Source organism: Cololabis saira, chromosome 24 (genome assembly GCF_033807715.1).
Source record: "Cololabis saira isolate AMF1-May2022 chromosome 24, fColSai1.1, whole genome shotgun sequence".
Lineage (NCBI taxonomy): Eukaryota > Metazoa > Chordata > Actinopteri > Beloniformes > Belonidae > Cololabis > Cololabis saira.
Window position 1 is genome coordinate 10990170 of NC_084610.1, and position 25922 is coordinate 11016091.

Here is a 25922-nt window from a genome sequence, read left to right on the forward strand (position 1 = left end):
CATAAGCCCAAAACTCCATGTGAGCTGAATATGAATCAAGCATGTTTGAAGTATACTGGCTATTCTACGTTGGGCATATGGGGGTGGACTGTTCATCTCTCGCACAAACTCCTCTCTCATATCTCCATGGATGCAGCTGACCAACCGCATCTCCTTCCTCATGGACCCGAGTCACTCCTTCACAGATATTCCACATCAAATTTAATTTCCCGATTTGTCCAGATGATCAAGCAGGATGTGAGTGAGGTCTTAGCTCTGCTGACCCATGTGATGAGGCTCACCGCTGTGCACAGTGGACAGTGACACCAGCGGGGGCAATCAGCCCAGCGAGGGCCGCATGCGTGCACGTGTGCGTTAGTAACTTTCATCACTGTTAAGTATGCTGGCTCCCTTGGGCCTCAGCTCAAGTTGAGTTTTGACCATCACAATCAACATGCCGCCTGCCGACTCTGTCATGTGTGGCAGTGATCACTCATAGTGGGCGGTGACCTCGGTTTCGGCTCCGGTGGAAGATTTTAATAGGCTTTTTCAGCCGTCAAGTAGAGCAAGAACCTTTTGATATGGCCAGAACATCCCACAGGGAGCCTTAATTGGCCTTTGGACAACACATGAGCGAAAACACATTACTTGGAGTGCTCATGCATAAGCCATCATAATTGATTAGAGCGACGCAGCAATCTGAAATGCCATTAAACTCAAAACGCCATTAAACTTTAAAATAAATTAGGGACTAATTATAGTGAGAGACTCTTATGTAGTCCTGCATACTTTCCCACTTTTTATATGAATCATTTTGCTCAGTATGCTGTGCATACAGTGGTACAGCCTTCTGCAGAGGACTTCTCAAATGATACAAATGTACGTCAGGAACCTCAGTTACCTAAATGCAACTTCTTGACACAAAATTGCCTCACTTGTGGAACAACGTGTAAGAAATGGCATCATAAAATCATCTCTACGAATCCTTACAGTGTTGATGGTGAACCGGAGGCTCTGCCTCAGCTCTTATGTGGGAACCATTACTTGTGTGAGGCCATAAACTACAGATTTCCTTCCTCTCCTCCCGACAGGCTACCATTGGGATAAATGGGCAATGTGCACTATATGGCTTGTATGTACCATACTGCAGGGTCACAAATCACCCTTTGATTATAACTGTCGAATCCTCAACTGCTTCTGAGGTGGTATCTTGACACCTCGTAAGCCGTCACCCTCATCAACCATCCACCGACCATTAGCTCCCTTTACCAGTCTCTCATTGTAAACTTGTCCTCTTTTTTTTTCCTTTAGAAACATTGTGCATTCCCATAAATAAATAAAAGCTTGGCAATGCTACAAATATGCCCCGAGTCACTATTCTGCCCCCGCCTCCCTCCTTTTAAACTTCAGCATAAGCCAGCTTTAGTGCCATTAAAATAACTTGTCGTGACAGTGTAGCCTGGGAGCAGTGCAATCAATTTCCATTACATCAAGGCCCAACTGGGCATCGCCACTGAACTAAGCGCTGGTAAGCAATCTCTCTGGTCCAGGGTGACTTGTGTGGTGCGGCATCTATGCAAGCACACAGTCTTGTGTGAAAGGATTCAGGACCAGTACAAGCACATTCACCTTTTCTTCCCCACCAAGTACCTCGCCAGTGCTTAAAATAAGTATTTCAATATTGAAATTCTGCTCTCATCCAACGTATTTCACCCTCCCAAAAACATTTTAGTAATTTTCCAAAGGAGACAACTCTAATTTCCCATAATAAGATTGAGCAAAGCAATCACCCGCCGAACGATTCATTGTCGTCTTAGCATGATGAGTCTTTCCCTGAAGTGATTCAGAATGCACCTTTTGGAAAAGACCAGTCTGCAACTAATTAACATCAAAAGTAATTTATGCCACAAAATTGATTTTTGCTCACTTTAAATTATGCAAGAGTCCCATCCACTGCTCTTTCCTGTCTTCTTATCTCTCTTGTGGAATCACTGGATTGACATGTGGCTGAAGTGTCCTTGATGGGGGCATTTCTGCAAACCGGCAGATACAGAGGTGGCAAGAGAAGTTGAAACAATCTTCTCAAGGCTGCATACGGATGGCCTTGAACACTCAAAGCCTCACGTGTGAGTGGAAACCTTTGCGTCGGTCCATAATACGCCGTCCCTTATATTGTGCCTTTTATGCACTGACAGATGAGGGATTTAGAGACTTTTAGTTTCTACATCTCATAGTCAGGATGACACTTCAAGTGTGGCGTAGAATTACATTAACGCTGGTTTAGCACCAGTTTTTTCACATCTCACAAGCTGAGGCCCTAAGTGAGCGATAATTAGTCGGGTGAAGACGTTAATTATGTAACATGCCATCTTAATTAGCAATCCCAGATGTATAGTGTGCAAGAACAGCATTTGTAAGCACAGCTATCAAATTGAAAGATATTTCACAAGATGCTTGATGGGAAACCCAGCTGCAAAGGTGACGGTGCATCTGGGGATCAAATATAGGTGGAAATATTGCAGAGTTTTTATAATAACCACAGGTTAAGCATCTTAAGATGCAGAAATGCCATGCAGGCTGGAGGGGGAATGCACTTATTTGAACTCAAATCTTTGTTTCTCTCTTTCAGAGACAGAAATAATTATCTCAATCAAGTAAAAATAAATATGTCAAAGAGGTTTCAAGTATAGAGCCTATAAGCTCTTGATCTCCCCACCATTCAAGGAGATTATCATCAAGGTTTCTTCTTAAAAAAGTGCCAAACCATATCGGTTTATTGGTTTCACCTGCTCTTTGTGTACAATTACAGAGGTAATCAGCAGGTAGCATCTCCAGATACAGCTCCCATCAATACCAAAGGTAATTAAGGGTTTTTAGGAGCAGTTCATGGGCTTTAGTTATTAAATCAGGAGGAATAGGGGGGTCTGTTGACAAATGATTTTCACGTAGAACCTGCTTTCCTAATTATCTTTTCTCCTTGTTTAAGAGCATAAATTGTTTTTCACAGCAAGACTTAAAATACCACATCACGGTTTCAGTTTTTACTCTTTAATCAAGAAGGAAAAAAAAGCAAAGTTATCCCTTTGAAGCTTTTCTCATGGCCACGAGGCCCTTGAACAGCAGAAGAGAGGCTTTGCAAAAACAAAAGTGGGCTCGCTCTTCAATGCCGTTACCTGTTTAACATGCAGGCGCTTCAGCAGCGATGCTGCCCCTGACGTCTGGTCTGTTGTTCTCCAGCTAAAAGATTTTTGTTTCGTGGAGTAAGACCTCATGAGGCGTTTTGCATTCCTTTGCCAGTGCAGCGAGATTCATAAAACTTGAGAACATCCTCTCTTTTACTTTATGAACTCATTTTGTGAACAGTAACGCGTTAACAAGGCCCCGGCGCCTTCGTTAATCCAAATAAACTGTTTACTTCCGTGACACGGGCGTTCTTCAAAGCGTGCCCACAGACGGCGCCGTTTGGTGGCCTTTACTCGTTTCCCCTCTCATGCCTGAGTTGACTCATTACCATATGAAGGAGGCTAGAGCTTAAACCGTCCTCTAATTGATGGAAGATAATTAATCTGGCCAAGGTGCCGCTGGAAGAGAGAATACGTTGCAGCGAGTGGATTTACAAAGTAATCCTTTTCTTCTCGAGAATTTGATACACCATGTAATCAGCAGGTGCTTCATATGAGCTTTATTAATTATTGCATCCTTTTTTCTATCATTACCTTTGATATTTTGTCACTTAATTAGAGAGCGTACTTATGAATAAAATCAAGCGTGTCACTCTGATATCTCCTGTGCATCCTTTTCATTGAATCCACTGCAGTTGATTTCAGAGCTATGCATCGTCAGGTCTGGTTTGGGGTTTTTTTTCTCGCTATAATGATCCAGCATGGTCACTGCAACCTTGACAGGCTTTCTTTTGTTTTGGTTATCAGTGCAGTTGGACTGAGCTGCTTAAAAAAGCCGCACAGACACTCAGCAGATCTGGCTGCTCGGTTCATTTTAATATCTTGACCGCTGTTATGTCGCGCCCTTGGCACGGCGCTATGATCTTCACACCATCGCAGCGCTCTGAAGCGGTGGCACAGGTCCTTCTGCGGGCTATTCTCACCACTCACATTGCCGGGAGATTTCAGCAGACTAATTAAGATTGTCACTCAAGCATCCGGTTGCTGTGGAAATGAGGTTAAATAGCTTTTTTTTCCCCTAACCTTCTGGCTTTTTCTATTGAAACTCTGAATAAACTTTCTATATCCATCGCGCCGATGCATATAAAAGCAGGTCAGAACATCCAGAAATATTCCAATGACAGTATCACCAAGTGTGTGTTGCACTCATGTTGCGGTTGCCATAGCAATGAACAGGAGGGAAAGTCCTTATGATGTAGGTGATGGAGTGGTTTGGCTTCTTTAATAGTATCATGTCTAGTTCACATTATTATTGTATAGAAATAACTATTATCCAGTATTTGTCACTAGATAAAAGATTTGCTGCATTTTCTCATGCAGTTATAAATAGATATGAAACCAATAACCTTTATTTCTTTGTTCTTCTGTCACACATGCAGGTCTGTCGACTTAAATATTGTTCACTAGTTACATTTAACGCCAACTTTGGACCAAATGCAATCATTGTTACATGTCATGATGACCCACGCTGACTTGACATGTGGGTTAAAGCCCTTGTTAGATCTAATACGTCAAACCTGACGCAACACACGACTTATCATTTGACAAACTGATCTTTTTGCTTTCAAAGCGCGAAGCTGCCGTTGATCTTTTTTCCTTTTTTTTTTAAATAAAAGATAATCCTGCAAGAGAGGAAAAAGATGAATTATAAGGTCAAGCCGGAAGTCTCTGGAGCCCACAGCGCGACCCTGAACATACTTTTTTATCAGGAAACGGCGTTGTGGCCATCTTTCAACCGTTCTGAAATAAGCAGCAGAAATACTGAACTCCCCATCTGAGATGGCAGGTCATTTTTGTTGTCGTTTTTAGTATTATACGTTTTATGACCCCATTATGACACCGTAATCTTTTATCACTTCATTTTCAGCCTGTGACCCGTTTCCCCCCCCCGAAGCTGCACCACCAATGTTTGAAAGTCTCAGGCTTCACCCTCGGCTTGCTGAAACGTACAGTAGTTAAACACTGCAACCAAAATGAAAATCTTGTAAAAGTACATGTCGGGAGAAATCAAGACTATCTACGACTGCCTGCAGAGATGCTCACCCACACATAAAGGGTTTTTCCAACTAAAATCTTCTTCTGCCTCTCTTTCCTTTTAATAAAACTATCCTTGACTGGATCTCCGTGCAGGTTGTCAACAAGGTGTCTCATTAATTTGAGCCAGGTGTACTGGAGCAGGGAAACATCTAAACATGCAGGCCGGAGAATCCCGAGGCCCCAGGATTTAAAAACGCAGCTTTAGAAAAATCAATAATGCTTTTGCTTTTTTTTGCTAATTAACATGAATTCATAATAAACTTATTACAGATATGAAACCTCATTTTCATTATGCATCCAATCTGTAAATTAACAGAGCCTAAGGAGGGATTTTCATTCCTGAGCTGAATTGAGTCGAATAAAATAAAACTATTTGTGGAGTGGTACTTTATTTATCCCCAAAGGAAAATGACGTTGCTGCAGTATGAAATCAGAATCAATAAATGGCCAAAATTAAAAAGTGGTGGAAAGTTGGAGGTGTTGCAGAGAAAGAGAGAGGTGTGTTTGAAGGCTTCACGGGTCATGGATGCGTCGTCCTGGCAACAGCTGAAGTGTTATTTATTCTGGTGTCAGTCAAATCTGTAACTCTCTTCCTTTAGTCTTGCTACTTTTGGTTCCCCGTCTTCCTGTATCATCTAAAAAACCAGGTACTGGAATCCAGAACATGTTCCAACAGCCCGATTCATCTCTGTCAGTGTTTAAGGTGCCTTTCTTCTGCGGAAAACTAAAAATCAACACCTCACATGCTGCTCAAGGCTGAGAATAAGAGATGAGTTTGAATTTCATGAGCAAGAGAAAAAAAATAACACTTTTTTTTCTCGGTGCGCTAACTGCAAAGGTTTGATCTTTTTTCCGAGCTCACGCTTGGTTTTCAACATGTTCAGCTGACCTGAAAACGCAGGTGGGCGTGTGAGGCCGTAGCAGCTCGGAGAGGTAGGGGAAAGAAAAGATCTCTCAAAATGTACGGGCTGCCAGGACGGAGGCTGAAACGGGGTAAGTGTGTTGTTGCTAGTGTGTGCCAGTTAAAACGCAGAGCGGTGTTGTGTACCATCTGGAGACGGGTGATGGAGGACCCACTAACCCTCAAACACAATGGGTCCCAGTAATCCAGGCGACTGGTAACAAAGGCCTGGATTACTGTCTCAAAGTGCTGCCTGAATGAATAGGCTTTAATGTGGCAGGAAATACTGTACAATGCTGTCACGTTTGTTCCAATCTGCAGCGACCTAATGTGGAGTTACGCTTCTGGATAGATGCATGTCATGCTATGATGTCCGTGATGTTGTAGGGTTCCCAGGTACAATGTTTCCTTTCAATGTGTCTGTAAAGCATCAGTTCAAAATCACAGACGCATTCAAATTTAACAAGTTCAGTCCAATCCCACAAAGTCCTGTCAGCCCATTCACTCCCATTCAAATGTTTATACTGTAATGCAAATTCAACCAGTGGACAGATTTGACAGCAGAAATTCTTTCAAAATGTTTGTGTTTTAACAGAAAAAAAGGGGTGATGTAGAGAAAGATGCTCCATCGGAGGCGGAGCTTGATTAACTCTCAGGATCAGCGTCCCTTTCACCTCGGATACACTTTTCCACTAGTACCTACTCAGCTCTACTCATCTCAGCTCGACTCAACTTGGCCTGGTTTCCTGGAGGAGATGATATATGTGCTGCTGGGTCTGTGGCTTATGTTCGATATCAAGTTAAAAAAGTATGTTGGTAGCCGCGAGCAGCTATGAAGTGACAGAGCTCCTGGTGGATCTGGTCGTTCCTTATCGCCCGTCTAGATCCCTTTTTAATTCTCTCCTCAGCCACCAGGTTTATGAACATCTGCACCTCAGAGTTGGATTATGAAACAGACTTTTGCTGCCATCGCCTGTCGAATAAAATCAACAAGAAGTCAGAGTCACCAAACCGGGTGGAGGCGAGCCGAGTAGGGATGTTAACAATTAATCGATTTTCGATTAATTGCCGTTGTGAAATTACCCGAATAAAATTAACGATTATAATTAATCTATGTATTTATTTATTTAGTTTTTTCATTTAATTTCACCAGCTGGTATTACGCCCGGACCACATTTAATGCGACACAACGCGCTGCGCCGCACACATCAAGTTAGAAGAAAGAGACGGCGGATATGTTTGGTTTTAGTAACATGCTCAGACAATGAGTCTGCAATGGCCCAGACGGGAGACACATGTAGCTCAGTGCTTAACTTTTATTTTTAATCCACTCTATATTCTTCTGGTTGTTCTCCGATATGTTCCCCTAAAGCCTGAATTATGGTTCCGCCTTAAATCGATGCAGATTCTACGCCGTAGCCTACGGCGGCGGCTCTGCGTCGTTGTAACGCGGAACCATAAATCAGCCTTCACCCGGTACATACATAGGTTTCTCTAAACATCTGTCCCCGCTACAGTTTTAACTAAAATAAAATGTGCTCCAACACAGCAGGTCTCATAATTTTATTTTGAACACTGCCAAAACTCTAACTTAAAACGTAACTAGAACTTAAAATTTGCTTGACACAAATGACACTATTATGGCTGCTGCTACTACTAATAGCCTTGAAGTGCACTTTATATTATATTCCTTGTGGTACAAAAATGTCTTTTTGTTACTTTTGTATCAAATAAATATTTGATTAAGGAATACATTAAAATGTCCTTTGTATTTTATATAAGCAAAAAAAATTATGTTTGTATCTCAGATGGGGGAAAAACGCCGCTTATCAACTAATCGATGATCGATCGATAAGGTTATCAACTGTCAATTAATGAAATGATCGATAATTTGCATCCCTAGAGCCGAGCCGGGCCGAGTAGGTGCTAGTGGAAAAGCACCTATAGATTCACAACCTCCTGGTAACATGAAGTCACAGATCCATTTAAAAAAGTGTTGTTTGGGCTCGAGTCGACCTCCGAACAGCCCCTGCCACATTACAAAGCTCCATCTTAAGCGTGACATTGTTAACAGCACATGTAACCCCTCCCCTCCCATTCAGAGCTCTCCATCACAGCCGGCCGTTGGCCATGACTCCTGTTTTCAGCAGTGCCCCCCTCCTCCTCCCCGCCCTCCGTTTCCCGGGCAGTTTATGTGCTCCCCTGCCACCACCATCCAGCCCGGTGAGTCAACTCACCCCTGCGCTCTGATCAATCCTGCAGCAGCGTGTGTGTACTGTAGTGCACACTCAGCATCCCTGTGGGTTTCCACCTGCTGGTGCCATCCAACTAGCGGCACACAGGAGATGTGATTGCAGAGCTTACAGCAGGGAGGAAGTGGGCGAAACAGGAGAAAAAAAAAAGCAAGAGCACCGTGTTCTCAGCCTGGAGTGGTTACTTGGTTACTGTATATCAGAACAGACTTTGATTTTCCTGAAATACAGTACGTGCACGGCTACCAAAGGTGCATTTTGATTAGTCTCACTTTAAAAAAAACCTGAGATCAAACATCCATCGACAGCAGAGTCCGTGGAAAGCTGTCCAGCCACATTTGTTTCCTTCTTGCATCCCGAGGTCATCTGCTGCGTTTGTATCGTGCGCTGCTATGATGCAGTGACAGGTAATTGGCAAGGTGTTTCTGGATGCATGTTTTTATTGGCTCGGCCTGGCAGATGCGCGCCCCGTGAACAAACTGCCAAGGAGCAGCTCCAGGAATGTGTTTGGCCAGCTTTCCACAAGGTGAGGTGACTTTGATCAGTGTCCTTTTGTTCGATGAGCTGGCACATCCTGGGCACTGCTGTTTTAGGGAAACGGCTCTCTATCTATCCCCGTTTTGTCACAAAGCCTGAGACATGTGACAAACCAGAGCTCACAAACTGCATTTTCTGTTGTAAATGCTTACAAAATGACTCTGAATAACAGTGCCTATCACGATCGTCGCTGTAAAACTAAACGTTTTAATAACAGGGTTACCACAAGCTTCATATATCCTGGCGTATTTGTGAGCCCAGCAGGGATATCGGTCTAGAAAATGTATCATTTTACATTTTGTTTACATTAATGTGTAATACGTAATAAGCTATGTTATTTATAGTCAAACAGGATATGCATCTTTTTAGGTAGATTTCTAGCGACGCCTTTTAGGACTTCAGCACTTATTTGGTTCAGGCCCGACTCGACCCATCAGTCACATGTGATTAGCACATATATCACAATGAACTACACGCACCACTTGAAGTGGATCTGGTGTCTGGTCCGGACGGCTGCCGTATCCAGGGGAGATTTCAGGTTTCAAACCATTGGAAGAAGGCCTCGGGGCAGACCTGAGACTTAGCAAGACAAGTATTTTAATAAAATATGATTTAAAAAAAGATTTATGAAAGTGACAGGACCCGGGTTGTAGTACAAGTCTGATAAGTGAAGCGAAACGATGGCTCAGTGTGATGATGTAACGATCATGTTTGTCATTATAATGTTAACTAACAGGGAAGACTTTTAGCCTCAGATAACCAAGTGTGTTGATCCAAAACCTTTTCAAACTGGGGAATAAATTACTGGTGAACATTTGAAGCCATATTTAAAGAGATCCTTCTCTTTCCCATAATGCAGATCACCAGATCTGAAATTGTTTTCAAATTCAGGTGTTAAAGTTCCCTGTTAAATAGTTTTGGTTTGGTTTGCTGCTTTTATAAGACATTATAAGCCATTCCTCCCCTATAATGGGGGTAAATGACTGACAAGTTCCCTAATAATTGAACCCCAGAATGCTTAATGACATGATGAATTGAGAAAATAATCCAAACAAGTAACAACAATAAAACTAGTGGAGAACAATGATTATTACAGTGAGACTGACATGGAGGTGATTTGAGGTTCGTGAACCCTCACAGCTCCATACCTGCGAGTGTTCTTTCTCCGAGAACAAGATCTCCCCTCTTTATAAGACGAGGCCTGTCTCATGTGCGCAGAGGCAGTGAGGCGGCACACAGAGGTAGAAGGCAGATCAAAAGAAGTTTGTAGCTAGCACGGTCTAACAGCCAACACGGAAAAAAAAAACATCCTCAACAAGAACTCAGAACTTCTTCAGTAGAAAGCAGAAAATAAATAAATCCAAAACTCCAAGGAAGGAAACTCTGCCAAAAAGGAAAAGCGAGTAAGCCAAAAACAGAGGGAGCGCTGACATTTCTTTGCAGTGATAAAAAGTTCTGCAGCTTCTTTGAGGGCAGTGATAGCCTCCATTACGCTTTGTTGCTTTGAGGCAAAAGTACATGTTCCAACTTACAGTAAAAGTGACTTTGGGGTGAAACTGCACATTTCTCCACTTGCACATATGTCCCGTTTCTAAGATTTACAAGCATACGCCTATGAAAAGACGTCTCATGTTCAACATTGTTATGCTGTGGCTCTCGCAGTCTTTATTAACAGTATTCTGACAAGAAAGCAGGACAAAGAAATGGAAAGGGTTGTTGCATTCATCACCGATCAGACGGAAAATCAGTACATAGCTATAGTTGTGTAAATGGGAGTAATTGCATGCTATTTTTGTAAATTAATGGCTTGTATTGTTAAATAGTCTATTGTGCAGACAGGGAGAAAGAAAGTTGTTCTCATCCATCCGTTTTCTAAGCGACTGCTGCAACAGCTGGAGGCAGCCCTGCATGCACTGAGGGAGAGTCATGGTACAACCTGAACAGTCTATCAAACGGCTTAAGAGAGAAACATTCCCACCTACAGGCAGACTGAATGTGGAGGAAAACCCACAGAGACGGTAGTCGAAAGGTTGTTTCTCTGTAAAAATCATATGTGCTGCCTCCGCTGCTGTGGTCCCTTCATTAATCATCGTTCTCTGCCTGTTTAGAAATGCTGAATGTCTGAAAAGTAGATGGAAAGATTAAGACCATTCCCCCCAGGATGACATTTTGAGGATGCTGTGAAATGATTTAATTCTTTGCTTGGCCTTCTGTAAGCCCTACAAAAGTGTAATCAAGCAGCAGTTAGCAGAGGGCACTTTGTCTGACCATCACACAGTGATGTGATGACGCATATATATCCACTCCAAAACTCTTCACTTCTGTCTGGATTTCATTTCAAGCCGTGTCATCCGACGTCTTTTTTTGCATCTTTGCAGATACTGTATAAGCAACCACAGTATAGACGAGCTTAGCCAAATGAGTCACAGATGTGAGAAACTGTGTGAAACTGCACAAACACAGGAGCACTTGTGGTCTAAACAGCAAGAGCCTCTTTTAATTGAGCATTTTATGCAAAGAAATAAAGAAATTCGGTTACATTAAGTAACTTAATGTTGCATTCTTTCCTGGAGATGCACCAATCGCAGTTTTTGTTGACTATATCCGATTTCCTAAAATAGGCCTTCCTTACCGTTTTTGATTTTGACTAGTCCTGATTTTCTGTCTAAATACTGTAATATAATCGACCACATAGAGCAACACTGAAAGACAACGGGGCAGCAACCTCTGTACTCTAATGACTTCATTTTTAGCCACTGCTATTGAAATATTTGACCATTTGCACAGAAATATGATTCAGATCACATTACAGCAATCTCTTCATGTCCCGAATCTACAGATTTTATCTATAGTTGTCCTTACAGTTCTCCGTGCTACATTTCCTATGATGAACATGTTATCAAGATTAAGAAAGGTTCAATACCGGGGTTTAAGTCATATTTGCTGGACAGATTGCAGTGCATGACAACAGGGAATCTTCTTTTACTAAAGTTGCTTGTGGTGTTCCACAGGATTCTATGTTTGGACAACACTTGAACTCTAAATATGCTTCCATTAAGCACTATGACTAAGATATGCATTTTCATTTCTAAGCACAATTGTGTCACGTTTTCATTTCTATGCAGATGATCCTCAGCTAAATTATTACATTCTTTAGAATTAATGCTAATGCATTTGTTGGGTTTCCAGCTAAGCCTTTTTTTAAAAACCCTTTACTAGGCAAATACCATATCTGGTAGACATATGTTCTATAAAAATTAAAAAGATACAAGATACAGGCTTATTATCCAATAACCCTGTAGAGCAACATTTTCAAACTTCTAGTCTGACTGAACGCTCTCACAGTGTTAATTTAGAACAAGAGTGTGAATTTGAATGGAATTATATTGGAGTGATTATAAATGGATTAGAACAAGTTGTATTTAATTACAACAAACTTTGACAACACTGATATTATCTACTTACTGTAGATAATACCTTCAGATAATTTTAGTTTTGAATTGCACTACAGAAATGAAATTAACTGACTTCAACCTCTCAGGCTTTATTAGCTTCATAGCATTGGATCTTTATACTGGATGCCTGTCTGTCAGAGGATAAACTAAAGTTCTGTTGCTGGTCTCTAAAGCTCTGAATGGTCCAGGACTAAAATACATCAGGGACCTCCTGACCCAGTATGAACCTTCAGACCCCTCAGGTCACCTGGATCCGGTTCAACACTGGTGTTTCCAATGTTTCTATTCCAGTCAGTTCAGATTTTTTTTTATATATATATATATATTTTTTTTTTACAAATGCCATATAGTTGTATGTTAAAACCATTGAAAGTTTTTTGAGTAAAACAGATTTATTTGAGTTTTCAGGTCACAAATATTACTTTTTGTGACATAGATGTCGATGTTGATTAATAAAATAGTAATGTTTGAAATAATAAGAGTAATAGAAATGCATGGGCATCGTCTAAGAACAAAATACATCAGTGACCTTTGTCTGGAATAAACTCCCAGAAACCCTCAGATCAGCTAAAGTCCAAGACTCATCTGTTCTCAGCTGCATTTGAATAAAACTCCAAATCTGCACTGTTTTACTTTTACGCTCATATCTACTGATCTACTTCTGATTTTATCTATTGTTATTTTCTCTTTTGTTTACATTTACAAATCATGCTTTTTATTTATGTTTTAATGTCTTTGTAAAGCACTTTGAATCACCTTGTTGTTGAATGTTGCTATAAAAAATACATTTGCCTCGTCCCCACATTTTGCTTACAGTTTGTGCAAATTGCCATATTTTATATTCCAAACAATCACAGAAAACAGGCGGTATCAGCACGCAGTTGTAGTGCGTTTACAAGCTACCCCACTTGGTTTGTTAGGAATCAACCAGCTAATCCGGAACAATAACCGGGTTATCAGTGCACATTTTGATTCGGGGGTCTAGTAAAACTATATAACATTTAAAAGAACTTGTGATGCGCAGTGCTGCTGCAGCTATGGTTATTCTTTGTACAAAAAAACTCTGTTGTGTGTTTTTAATTAAAGCACTGCATTGATAGCAACGTGGGCATCTCAGGCAGCCCAGGAGAAGTATTCCTTTTGGGAGAAAATAACTCCCTTTAGTGATGATGAGGAGATTTGTAAGTTTCCACACGTTTTACTTACTCTCGAAGTTATATTATGCACTTAGGGAGAGAGACGACATCGGAATGAATGAAACCTCTTTAGAAACATATCAAGATCATCTGTATGACTTTAATGAAACCTCCAAAAGTGCTGTGTATCGATTCCAAACTTGACTCGAGGAAACACACGCTGTAGTTAAAGAAAGAGACACCTATAATTAAGCCGTAAATATGGGGTTCTACCTCTCCAAAATGCTTCCCGTCAACCTTGGTGTGAGAGATGGTGACAAGCAATCCATCACACGCTCCGAGTTCAGGCTTAAACATTTACACAGCCTTTAAAAAAAAAGTGCTGAAGTGGCTCTGTGTCAATTCCACTACCTAGCAATTAGCAGCCGGGGAGTCAGAGACAGCCGTTTCATTCAATGCAATACTTTGCAAAAAGATGCAGGGATCTGTTAAAAGAAAATGTGTTTTTTATTTTTAATTCCTATTTATTATTGTGGGTAGGTTTAAACAACAACTTCATGCCTCAGATTTATGGAAATGTCACTGTAAAATATGCATCCATCAAAAACAATGAGCACAACCACTGCAGCTTTGTGGAGAAATACATTTCTGCTTCTGTGCTGCCAGTGGGCATCACTAAACATTGAAAAAATGTATTTCCTATCTTTTTCAGTATATTTTATAGGGGGGAAAAAACAAACAAAATCAGCAGCAGCATGAAAAATAAATTGAGCTGCTCGCAGTTTGTATGCATTTGCAGAAAAAATGAATCTTTATTTACCTGTGACGGACAGCTCAGTCGTCCTCCGGACCACAAAGTTCCCAAAAGGCAGTTCACAGGTATAATTCCCAATGTCATCTTCCCGTACTTCCTTGATGGATAGAACATCCCTCCTTCTTTCAATGGTTTGTCTCCACTGCTTCGGCTTGCATTCCTTTTTTTTTTTTTTAAATAAAGTAAATGGAAAAAAAATGACAGCTTGTTTACATAAAGTGACACAATTTCAAGAGTTTAGATTATAAAAACACTAAACCTGTGAGGAGAAAAAGTGCAACAGATGTTGGAATAAGTTCTGCTATGACATAATGGGACCATGAACCCTTTAGGGTGAAGCCGCAGCTGGGATGTCTACCTTCACCGTTTTGCATGGGGGTCCACTGAGGCATCGCCTTCACTAAATAAACAGTGTGACAGATTGTTTTTCCACATTTGCACGTACCATGCACACAAATGCACATTTAGGAGGAATTTGTGCATATGCAGACCTCTCATTTGTTGACATAATTTCAGCCTAGTAGCTCTGGTGTTTATCTGATTAGGACTTTTCAATAATTTCACATATATGTTACTTGCCAAAAAAATACTGAAACAGATGTGTAAGAAGGATCCACCGTATCCAGGCTCTTGCTACACAATCAGACAAGGAACCAGCTGCAGAAATATCAGAGTCCTGCTATAACCTGATCTAATATTTAGGCGGTAGCACAATAACATGCTTTTGGAGTGTCTTCTGATGTTTTTGAGGGAGAGAGAGAGAAAAACAGGAGACCACACAGTCAGAAAAACTGCATACTGAACCCTTTAAGAGGTGTGGGGAGATCATGCATGACAGGAAACTCTGTTATATCATCAAGACAAGAGGTTTGGAAAACAGTGAGAAGCGCATGTATCACTGTAGGACGTCTTTTGTGAAACTACTGGTTCTGTTTTCTTTAAATAATTGCCACCAGCTCTGCCATGGTTACAGGGAACCGATCCAAAAGCAGCAGCTTTTTGGAGCCTTTACAGTCTGTGCATCATTTATTACATTATCAGACAACAACCTCTGTGAGTCAAGTTAGCTAAGCATTAACATTTTGTTTTGTGCAGCTGTTGTAATTAAGTTTGACTCATAGCAGGTGCAACCAGCCTCTGCAGTCCGGTCTCAGGAGTTTTTAATCTATCTTCATCTATTAGTCTCTGTCATGCAGCATATTTTCCCTCCTTCGGTCAGCTCTGGACGCCGCTGTATTCAAGCACAGCGTCGTAAGTGAATTGGAAATATTGTGCTTCTTGCTTTAGTGTCTTAGTTAATATTCCCATATATCAACTGAGAGGATGGGAGCAGACGTCCAAAAACTGTTGGTTTAATGCAGAGTGTGGCCCTCGTGCTTCATGGAGTATTAAAATAGAGGACAGACTGATGAATGCGACTCCAGAAGGTGTCGTCCGACACAAATCATACCTACATGGAGAAAATGAGAGAAAAACCCCGTGAGGGTGTGTGTATATGCATAGAAACAAGCGACACAGTGCTCTGCAGCTGCTTCTGTCAAATCCTCGCCATCCTTTTCCAAATTTGTTGGGTACATTTGGATCTGAGATTAGATCTGTGAAATATGTCATACACGTGCACGTCGGCGATGCACTGCAGTTTGATGAATGGAGTGCTGCATTAGCTCATGCAGAGCAGTGATGGTGAGATTGCATTAGCTGATTGGTTTTTAGTTTAATTCCAAGTCAGCTGTAAAGAAAATGCAGCTGATTTGCTGCTAATTATAATTAGAACTATGAGGAACTATTTTTTAAATAATTGAAAACCTCAGGGACTTGTGGGAAAGCCACAGTTATATAATGTTTTAATGCGAAAGCTTGAACATTATGCAGATTAAACTAGAAAACTAGAAAAAAATGCATCTTTATTGACAAAAATGCACTTTTCTTGGATGTCACAATTAGCAGAGAAGCTCAAATAGACCACATATACAGTAGAGCAGCATTTACAAGCCCCGCCCCCCAGAAAGGCGGGATGGGGGGGGCTTCACGGACCAAGTTAAAACTATTTTGTAAACAACAGTGACCATTTTACAGAAAGTTAATGTATAAAAAGAAGATTCTGGATTTGGGTCGATGGCTGCAGATACCCAAGTATTTCATGTCCTGTGATTTCTGTTTATCTGGTTCGTACCGTCCAGGAGGGGCACTTACGAAGCCGTCAGTCACAAGGGAGAGAATCTTTTCAGTATTTTAAACACTTAATTTTAGTAAACATTAACAGTAATTCAGTATGTGGCTTGTTGATTAGGAAACTCATTTCCTGTAGCACGGCAACTTTAGAAATGTAGGTCCCAGCACCGGTGGCACTCTGCTAACTAGTTAAAAGCTGAGAAAAGATAAGCACTGAAGAGTAGCAGGGATGGTGGGGGGGGGGGGGACTCACGAGACAAAACAGCCTAAAGTAAAGCATGATTTAATTATTCTCTCCCTCTACACTGTAATACTATAGAGGTGGTGGGTGGGTGGTGAGTGCTGAAGTCCAGAAATGGCCAAAGCCTTTCCGTTTTGGGCCACCTGAGGCAAGGGAAACTGGGGCACTGTGGGTCGGCCTCCCAGAATTCAATCAGCTCACTGAAAGTGAGAGCCAATATCTGCAGGGTGTGGACCCCATAGCTATTATCTGTTATTTTAATTTGATTTTTGTGGGAGAGCAAAGCCATGTGGCGCTCTAATCCAGCACAGTAACATTTGATGAATTGGCCTTAGAGCTGGACCTCCCAGCTCGTACACTGGGGTTCTGCCTGGGTCATGTACACTGCAGGACTTGCAATCTTCCATTGAAAGAAGGATTGAGCTCAAAACACTGTGTTCAAGACATATGTTTGCATCTTTGTGCATATTTTGGATTCTACTCTCAAGAATATAACACACATCAACCATATTAATCAAATTAACTCTGATTGTATATCAAAAGTCTTTTCTTACCTTGTACCACACAATTTCTGGCTCCACCCCGGGCTGAATATAATCCTCAATGTTCGGGCAGGTGATGTTTTTGCTTTTGCTGAGCTCGGCCTTCTCAAAGAACCTCATCTTGGAGTTGTAGCAGAGGTCTGTGTCGTTCTCCGCCACTGTGAGAGACATGGACACCTTCATGCAATACGTGGAGTTCCTGCAAAGACAAAGCGACAACAGATTGATCAGAAAGAGGGGGGCAAAAAAGAAGGTGTCAAAATAATGAAACCTGCAAAATAAAGGCGTGGCAGCCCTCCATTTCTGGTTGGCTGCATCAAAGTTCACTTCTAAGATTCAATGTTGTGAAATGTCATTGTACATTCAGTATATGAGATATGAGATATGATATGAGAGTTATCTGCAATGCATAACAATTCCTGCTCTCCAGACTAATCAAGTGCAACTGTACAACAGATAGCGTAAATGTTTACGTATCCCAGGTGGAGACGCGGGTGGTAATATGGGGCGACAGCTCCGGATGTCAACAGCTTTTGAAGACTGACTGAGCCCTTTGTTTTCATACGCTATGCAGATAAAGTGTGAGCTACAGTAGCAGAAAATTACTTTCCACAATTGATGCTTCTGCAACTGCTCAGGTCATATACCTAAAGAGGAGAATTTATAATGCAAGGTAGAGGGGGCATAAAATGCAAGATTACTTGTGATGCTTGGAGACGGCGCGGTTGCCTCAGCCCAGAGATACTGAAGTATTCACCCGCAGTGAATTAGGACATTTAACTGCTTACAGGATGCAACAGATTGTGAGAACAATCCTTTGGAATATTACTTCAATGTTTATTGATTCAATATTTTGTCGCCTTACATTAGGTTTATGATTAGTTTAGACATACTATATTATAAATGCATGTCCCACAGTGGGAAAGTTAATGATAAAAGTCATTATTTTTAGAACTACTCTAATATTTTTCAGTAATGGACCAGGTCTCCTTGAAGATGCTTTGCCAAGTGTTGCTTGATTCCAGTCAGGTAATTTATCTGTTTTAGTCACAAGTGTGGCGTTTTTCTTTCTGCAGTCACACGTCAGTGGCTCTGGCACAGAGATTTGAATTGTCATCAAGCTGGAATATCCCTCCTCTGCTACTTTTTGAGAGGCTGGAAATCATCTTGTCAGCCAGTATTTTAGCACTAGCACAACCACTGCCATTCAAGTTTTTAATCTATAAATGTCATCACTCCATCTTGTTGAGCACTCACTCAGCTTCATCTCATCAGCCTTCCGCCCCTATGCTTCACTGTCACAGTCAACTTCCTGCCAAACTTGCTAGACCCCCATCTGAATCCGACTACTCCCTCACCTAACCACATAACGTGTTCCCAGTGCTCGTCAGGCATTTTTCTAGTCTTCTTTAGTAACATTTAATCAAGTAGTTTATTATCAAATGTCAAATCTTTCAGAGTGTCTGAACTGTCAGAGTCTTGGCCATTTATGCAGGATGAGCCGCACTTCATCTCCTGATATCTGCAGCTGTATTTCCAATGCTCTTCGGTCCAATCTTTCCCTTTCCATTTATATGAAATCTCCAAGGTTTTCACTTCCTCCAACTTTTTTGCTTTGTATAGCCATGAGGAGGACATTGAAACTGACATTCAATTCAATTCAATTTTATTTATATAGCGTCTATTACAACAGAAATTGTCTCTAGGATCTTTCCAGAGACCCAGAACATGACCCCTGAGCAATTATTACATAAATACTGGCAGGGGAAAACTCCCCTAGTGGGAGAAAACCTTAAGTCAAACAGTGCCAAGGAAAAACTCCCCTTTAGGAGGGAAGAGACCTGGACCAGGACCTGGATCATAAGGGGGGATCCTCCTGCTGAAGACCAGCTGGGCAGAGCAGGAAGAACGGAGAGAGGAGAGACAGACTCAATGGTCCTATATGGTCCCATTCAGGCTACATGATGTTCAGAGGCACCTTATTATTGGTTGTAGTGATGCACCGAAATGAAAATTTGTGGCCGAAACTGAAACCGAAAATAATAATAAACACTTGGCCGAATACCGAACATGGTTCTTCTCAGTTTTTCATTTATTTTGCCAATTTTTTCACCACTGCATAAATCAAATAAATTTGATTTAGGCATGCTTTTAAAAGAAAAAAATATTTTACAAAATTACAAGGTAGAATACATGTGTTGAACATAAAAAAACTGAACATTTTTTAATTTCCCAGCATTTCTTAAATATTCCAGCAGACATTATACCAGCAAAGAACAATAACTTAAAATAAATAAATTAGCAAAATAAATTTTGTGGCCATCTTTGAGCTTACGTTAGGCTTAACTGACTGAACATTGTAACATAGGCCTTAAAACAATAAAAATGCATTAAAGCGCTCAGGGTTTTTTATCATTTCAAATGATAAATCAAACTTGTAGCTGAAAGACTTTGCAGATGTGCCCCCTCTAGATATTTGAGCAGAACATTCATTGCCATCAGCCATTCTTGTATTATTCTTTGCCACTCTGAAATACTTCCACACTGCTGACATGTTTGCACCGCACCACTTCACTCCACGCTCTTCGCTGTTTGATTTCCTCCTCTAAACGCACCTGTAATAGATTGATTTATGTTGTTTTGGTTCCACCTGCTGGTGAATGTTAGGTAAAATTCGGTTAGTGGTTAGTTTTTGGTTGGCCAACGATTTATGTGCGGCGCAACAGTTACGGAGCGGCCAGTCTATTTCCTTATATTACAACGCCGTTATTAATTGTTCGTTTTTTTTCCCACTTATTCCACCGAACACCGAAAGTGTTTTTTTGTCATTTTCGGCCGAACAATTTCGGTGACCGAACAATCGGTGCATCACTAATTGGTTGTATAATCAAAACTCAGTCCCTCCCCTGTTCACACTGAGACCGATCCCACACCAGCGGGTCTGACAGAGACTTTGTCACTCAACTGGTTTCTCAGAGGAAACAGACTTCTTTGGGCTATGATGTGTTCAGAGTATGGATAAAGAAAAGACAACGGTGTTGATGATTTCCCGTTTGGGATTCCCTTCCACATTGTGACTCCATGATACCATGCTCTCTCCTTGGCTGTAGCTCGAATAGGGAGTCCCCCCTTAGCTTCAAACATCTGGTTTATATCTGGTAAATATCTGTTTGTTCAATTTCAAAGAAGCAGAGGCTTCGGTGAGCATCTTTAGAGCCTGACTCGTTCACTCAGAAGAATCTAGTCCCGACTCCCAGCTGCTGACCTCCTGGCAGTTTTCCTGACGCATCTGCGTCCTACGACTGACAGTCACGGAGTCTGGAAGAGCCTCGAGACCAACTAGAGACCGCACGTGAACTCCGTTTTTATTTTTATAACTATGGGTTGTCCAAGTAGCACCAGAGATAACTGGCTGGTTCACTTTTGCTGCAGAGGTTCTGCAGTGTTTTCAACCCATTGTGAGGGAATTACATGGAAACAGTTCATTTCTGTTGTACCAATGTTGTTGTTGAAAATACACAAGTCAAAGCTCAGCAAGTGCTTATCCAGAAGATTATGGGGAATGTAATCAGATCAAGGCCTGCCCAGGACAAAGTTTGAGATTGAAACTACTGCTTGAGTAATTTTCAGCAGTACACGGGAATCAATTTACATATTGATCCATTCGAAGGAGCAGAACAGTAGCAAAGTTTCTACATGATCAATTGATTCAATAGAAACACCTTTTCTTTGCCAAAACCGGCTAATAAGACTGTCACAGTTGACAAGTACTGCAGCCAGACTGAAGCAAATCCCATACGGTTTAAAGACAAACAAATTGGCAGTGTTTAGGAAAATCTCGCTGCTAATTTTCTAGCTAAAGCTGGTTCCACAAATTGAGCTGAACCAACAAACAATTACAAACATTTTAAATCCTTACATAATTGCGAGGCATGAGCTGCCTCGTGGATTAGTACGCGATACACTGGTCTTCACTGCGGTATCAGCTTAACAACCCCTCGCCTATCGAACTGGCCGGCTCCCCTCGCTCCTCTTACAATGAGGGGGCCGTTTCCAGGAAGGGTGCATGTAAATGTGACATGATGTGGAGATTATCCCAGACAACTCCTAGCAGATGGACACCTGTGCAAATGAGATCCCATGGGTGTGCTCTCCTCTCCGTTAAATATTCTGGGCAGCGCTGATAAACCTGCTGGCTGGAAGAGGGAGAGAGAATTGTGTCATCTGCTCCGCATGAGTGATCGATGGTGTGAGCCAACACTTTGTCCTACAGTGTCTCTCCAACATTTCACATCCATCACGGTACCTTTTGAGGCACAAGGACCCGGAGATGTCCTGACTATTCACTCAGCAGGTCCACGGTTACAGTCATGAAGCCAATTCAAGAGAATGAGAAGGGAAAATAGAGAAGTTCCTCTCAATGCGGCTCACTCTAGAGATTTGTACTGTAACTGCATGCTGGACACTGAGCGTTTGTAAAAACCTGCATCTTCCCCTTAGGATAACAAGCGAGGTGACTCTGCGGCATTAATGGGTGAGTGTGTCAGTCCGATGTGTCAAAGGGAAGCAGATATGCAACGTCGTGGCAATGATAGATGGCATCCTGCACACATCAACCCGGAGGGGTGTCAGGCTGACAGCTTCAGCTGGAGGGCAGGAGGGGATTTGAGATGCAATATGCAGCAGATTCAGTGAAATAATGTGCAACGGTCAGGAGAGAATAACATAGCCTGACTGTGGAAAACACCACCACGTCTCCTTACTGGGATGCCCTCATGGATCACTGGTTAAATCTACATGCAAATACACATGGGTGTGGTGCTGATCCATCCTTGATACACACATGATACATATATGCTGCTTTTCCTTCATTTACAGATAATAAATATCCCCCAGCAGAAGATAAAACTGAACAGGACCTGCCCTTTAACTCAGCAAATGCTCCATCTGATATTAAATAACAGGCTGCGGAACTGATTTGAAATTCTCACGAGTATCCAGGGCACCTGTGGGGAAATTAATGAACCAACTTAATGAATCTCTTAATTAAACTAACTCCTCCCTAATAGAAATTGGATGATGAAACAATTGCTGATTAATTATTACAGCTCACTTTCAAATAACAATAACGTTCTCGGAGAAGTTTTCTTTGTGTGAAACGGACGTCAAAAGGCAATAACGCTAAAGGTTAGTACGTGATGTCTGTACGGGGGAGGGGAAATGAATCCATTGCAGATATCAATCTTGGATTCATTAAAACTGGATATTTAATCATAGATACACTGAACTGTGCTAGCAGTGTACTATCTTAAACATTTAAATTGAGAGGTTTATTTCCTCTGTGTTTAGCCAATAATTCAAGAGATATTGCCAGTAACTACTAATACAGTTAAATTCCAAGATTATGTTTAAACAGGGTGTCTACAGGTTTGACCAAGGTAAATTTAAGACTTTTTAATACCATTTTCAAACTAAATTTAAGACAAAAGGACAATTCACTAATGAATCCAGCGCTGAGGTTGAGGTTGGCAGATCTGGCAGACAGGTTCCAGCCCAAACGCGATGGAAACCCACCCAAATCATACAGTCTCTATGTTAAAACTGTCAATTATTAAATGCGTAATACATTCAAGCTTCACAACAACACTAAATAGCCCAAAAGAAGTTCAGGCTCCAAACAAAGACTACAATTAAATTGAGTGGATTAAAGCAAATAAAATATCAGAGAGTTTATTGTGCACATTTCTACTTTTCTCTGCCATAATGAAAATGTTTTTTGTTAATAATTTCTCCAAAATATTTTGTAAAAACCAGGAAAAGCAGCCCAAATATATATTTTTCAGCCCAATTGGGCTGAAACTTGACCAACCTGGCAACACAGATTTAGAACCTCCGCAGGAGATTCTCCTCAAAACGATGAAATCAACTTTCTAATGATGACTGGATACATTCCTTCTAAAAGTAAGACCCTTGGATTGAGATTTAAGACAAAATAAGACATTTAAAGGCTTTATTTTTAGCAAACATGGAATTTAAGACTTTTTAAGGACCCGCGGCCACTCTGTTAAATTAATCTACGTTGTCTTGCAGTGGATGGCCGGGGTTCAGGTTAGTTTAAGATGGCACATTGAGGGGCTGCGTCTTTGAACCCTCTTGCTCCCACTGGAGGAATGGAGGCGAGAAATGAGCTGAGCTGAGCTACCCAGAGGAGCAAGACAAACAGCTGGGGTGAAGCTGAGGTGACTTTTTAGAGTAAGCCCAGACCGGCTGTCGAACCCCATCCAGTCACAAAGGCCAACAATTACGTACAAAAGAAATGACCAGAGGCCCCCCGTGACACTTAAAGCATATGCTGTAAGCAGCAGTGGACACAGTGGACATGCTTTGAATTCCTTTAAGCAAGCAATGCGATGTTCTCAGTAGTCTGGATGACGAATAGAGATCACAGAGCACTCATTACAACCATAAAACACAGGAGGCTTGACTTGGATTTGCCACTTTAAGATGTGGGACTATACACAGCCTTGCATACAATATCATTTTAGTACTTCTGAGTCATGGAGGGCATGTTCAAGAAACTTCACTCTCAAACTCAATTTTGGTTTTTAATCAGACCCTCTAGTGTGTTCTCCTGTATCTGCATTATCATTTTCAGGTGTCTGTGGGGTTCCACGTTGGATTCATTTTCCCACCACCCCCTCATCAGAGCTAATAACAAAAAAACGTACAAGTGGCCACATGCTGAAATGACTGGAATCAACTTGAAATGTCAGAAGAGCCTGTGCCAAGATGTGGAAAGCGAATGTAAAATAAGCCCCTTGTGTTTCCCAAGAGGGTATACGCTCCAAAATTAATAGGAGGTGGTGTGATTGGATATGACAGATGAAGCAGCATCTTTAGACGAATGCAAATGGTTGCCAAAAGTGATATTTGCAATTTTAAAACCTTTCAACTGAGCCTGCGAGGAGTTGGAATGGTTGGAAAAATGACCTCACCGCCAGGGAAGCGCCTAAGATTGGATTCACATATTATAGGTCAGCATACAGTTGTAAATTAAAGTATATGCGCGTCGACCAGGATGCACGGTGAAATGTCTTCCACTATACCATCCCTGCCCACATCAAGACAAGATTAACCCAGACCAAGATAGAGGCGGCCCAGTTATCTTAAATCAGTATTTTATGGTCCTTGCATTATTTATGGCCGGAGCGAAGGTCATAGTGAGCAGCGGGAAGACTGGGGCTCCTACCTGTGGCGCCTGCTCATAACTCACCTGTCAAGTCCAGCACCAAACCTGGAATGATTAAGCACCCTGGCTCCCTAAATCCGACTGCAGGCCAACGTGCTCCTACTTAGCCCCTGTCTAGGAGTACGGCACTTGTCTGCCGCGCTAGAACAACAGATTTTGTCCTCAATTACTAACAATCCACCTCTTTTCACTCACTCCTTTGACCTGCTTCTGGTCGCTGTCCCTACGTCCATCCGTCTGCCTGTCTGGGCTTTTCTTACTCGACTTGTTCCCCATTTTATGATGGACAATAGAATTTGCAGGAGAGGTTACCTTGTCTGTGCTGCATCTTTTTGGACACTGCTACACAAAATAGTGTACAAATACAGAATGACAGAAGCATGGTCAGAGTTTTGATCACTAACTCGAAAAGAAAGTAAATAAACCAAGATGGTGCAGGTTTTAGGTTCTGACTCAGCATTTTTGTACACAGACCAACAGGATATTTTCATAATCACACATTTCAACCTTTTACTCTCACTGAAGTGTAAATGGGGCAAAAGCTTGTATGGCAATCATTTCACCATTACTATAACCATTTTAATACCAGAGAGACATTCTTGAACATTATATCTTTATAAAACACATGAAATATACAACCATGTGGAAAAGAGAGCACATCCACGTCCAATTCTGATCTGAAATAAAGAAAATAATCTGGTCCTTACCAGGTTTTAAAACACAAAATGACATACTAGGGTGTCTATTTATTTAATAAACAAAACAACATCCAGATGCAGTCGTGAAAAGTCCATTTTTGCAAGTCGTACTTAGGGCTGCAACTTACGACTATTTTAATAGTCGACTAGTCACCGACTATTGAAACGATTAGTCGACTAATCGGATAATTAGTAATTTTTTCTTAAATTTAGTATGTCGCTTTAATTATGTGGCAAATGATAATAAACACGAGAAAGATGGGTACTTCAATGAAAAATACAGGACTGTCTCAGAAAATTTGAATATTGTGATAAAGTCCTTTATTTTCTGTAATGCAAAAATGTCATACATTCTGGATTCATTACAAATAAACTGAAATATTGCAAGCCTTTTATTATTTTAATATTGCTGATCATGGTTTACAGCTTAAGAAAACTCAAATATCCTATCTCAAAAAATTAAAATATTCTGGGAATCTTAAACTCTAAGCCATAATCAGCAATATTAAAATAATAAAAGGATTGCAATATTTCAGTTGATTTGTAATGAATCCAGAATGTATGACATTTTTGTTGTTTTAATTGCATTACAGAAAATAAAGAAATAAAGAACACAATATTCTAATTTTCTGAGACAGTCCTGTAGATATTTTATTCAACTTTGCTGCTGTTCAAACAAAAAGTTAATAAAATGTCCTATTTAAAACTGGTGTATTGTTGAAACCCG

At 41.1% G+C, this 25922-nt stretch overlaps 1 protein-coding gene across 2 annotated transcripts in view; it reads right to left on the reverse strand.

Annotated features, from left to right (window-relative positions):
- Positions 1-25922, reverse strand: part of LOC133425192 (interleukin-1 receptor accessory protein-like 1) — a 298716-nt gene that overhangs the window by 149589 nt on the left and 123205 nt on the right. For both annotated transcript variants that reach the window (XM_061715901.1, XM_061715900.1), the window contains exons 4-5: positions 17261-17447; positions 14300-14453 (exon numbers count right to left, since the gene is read on the reverse strand). In XM_061715901.1, the coding sequence (XP_061571885.1) occupies positions 14300-14453; positions 17261-17447 (341 nt within the window). The remainder of the gene's footprint in view (positions 1-14299; positions 14454-17260; positions 17448-25922) is intronic.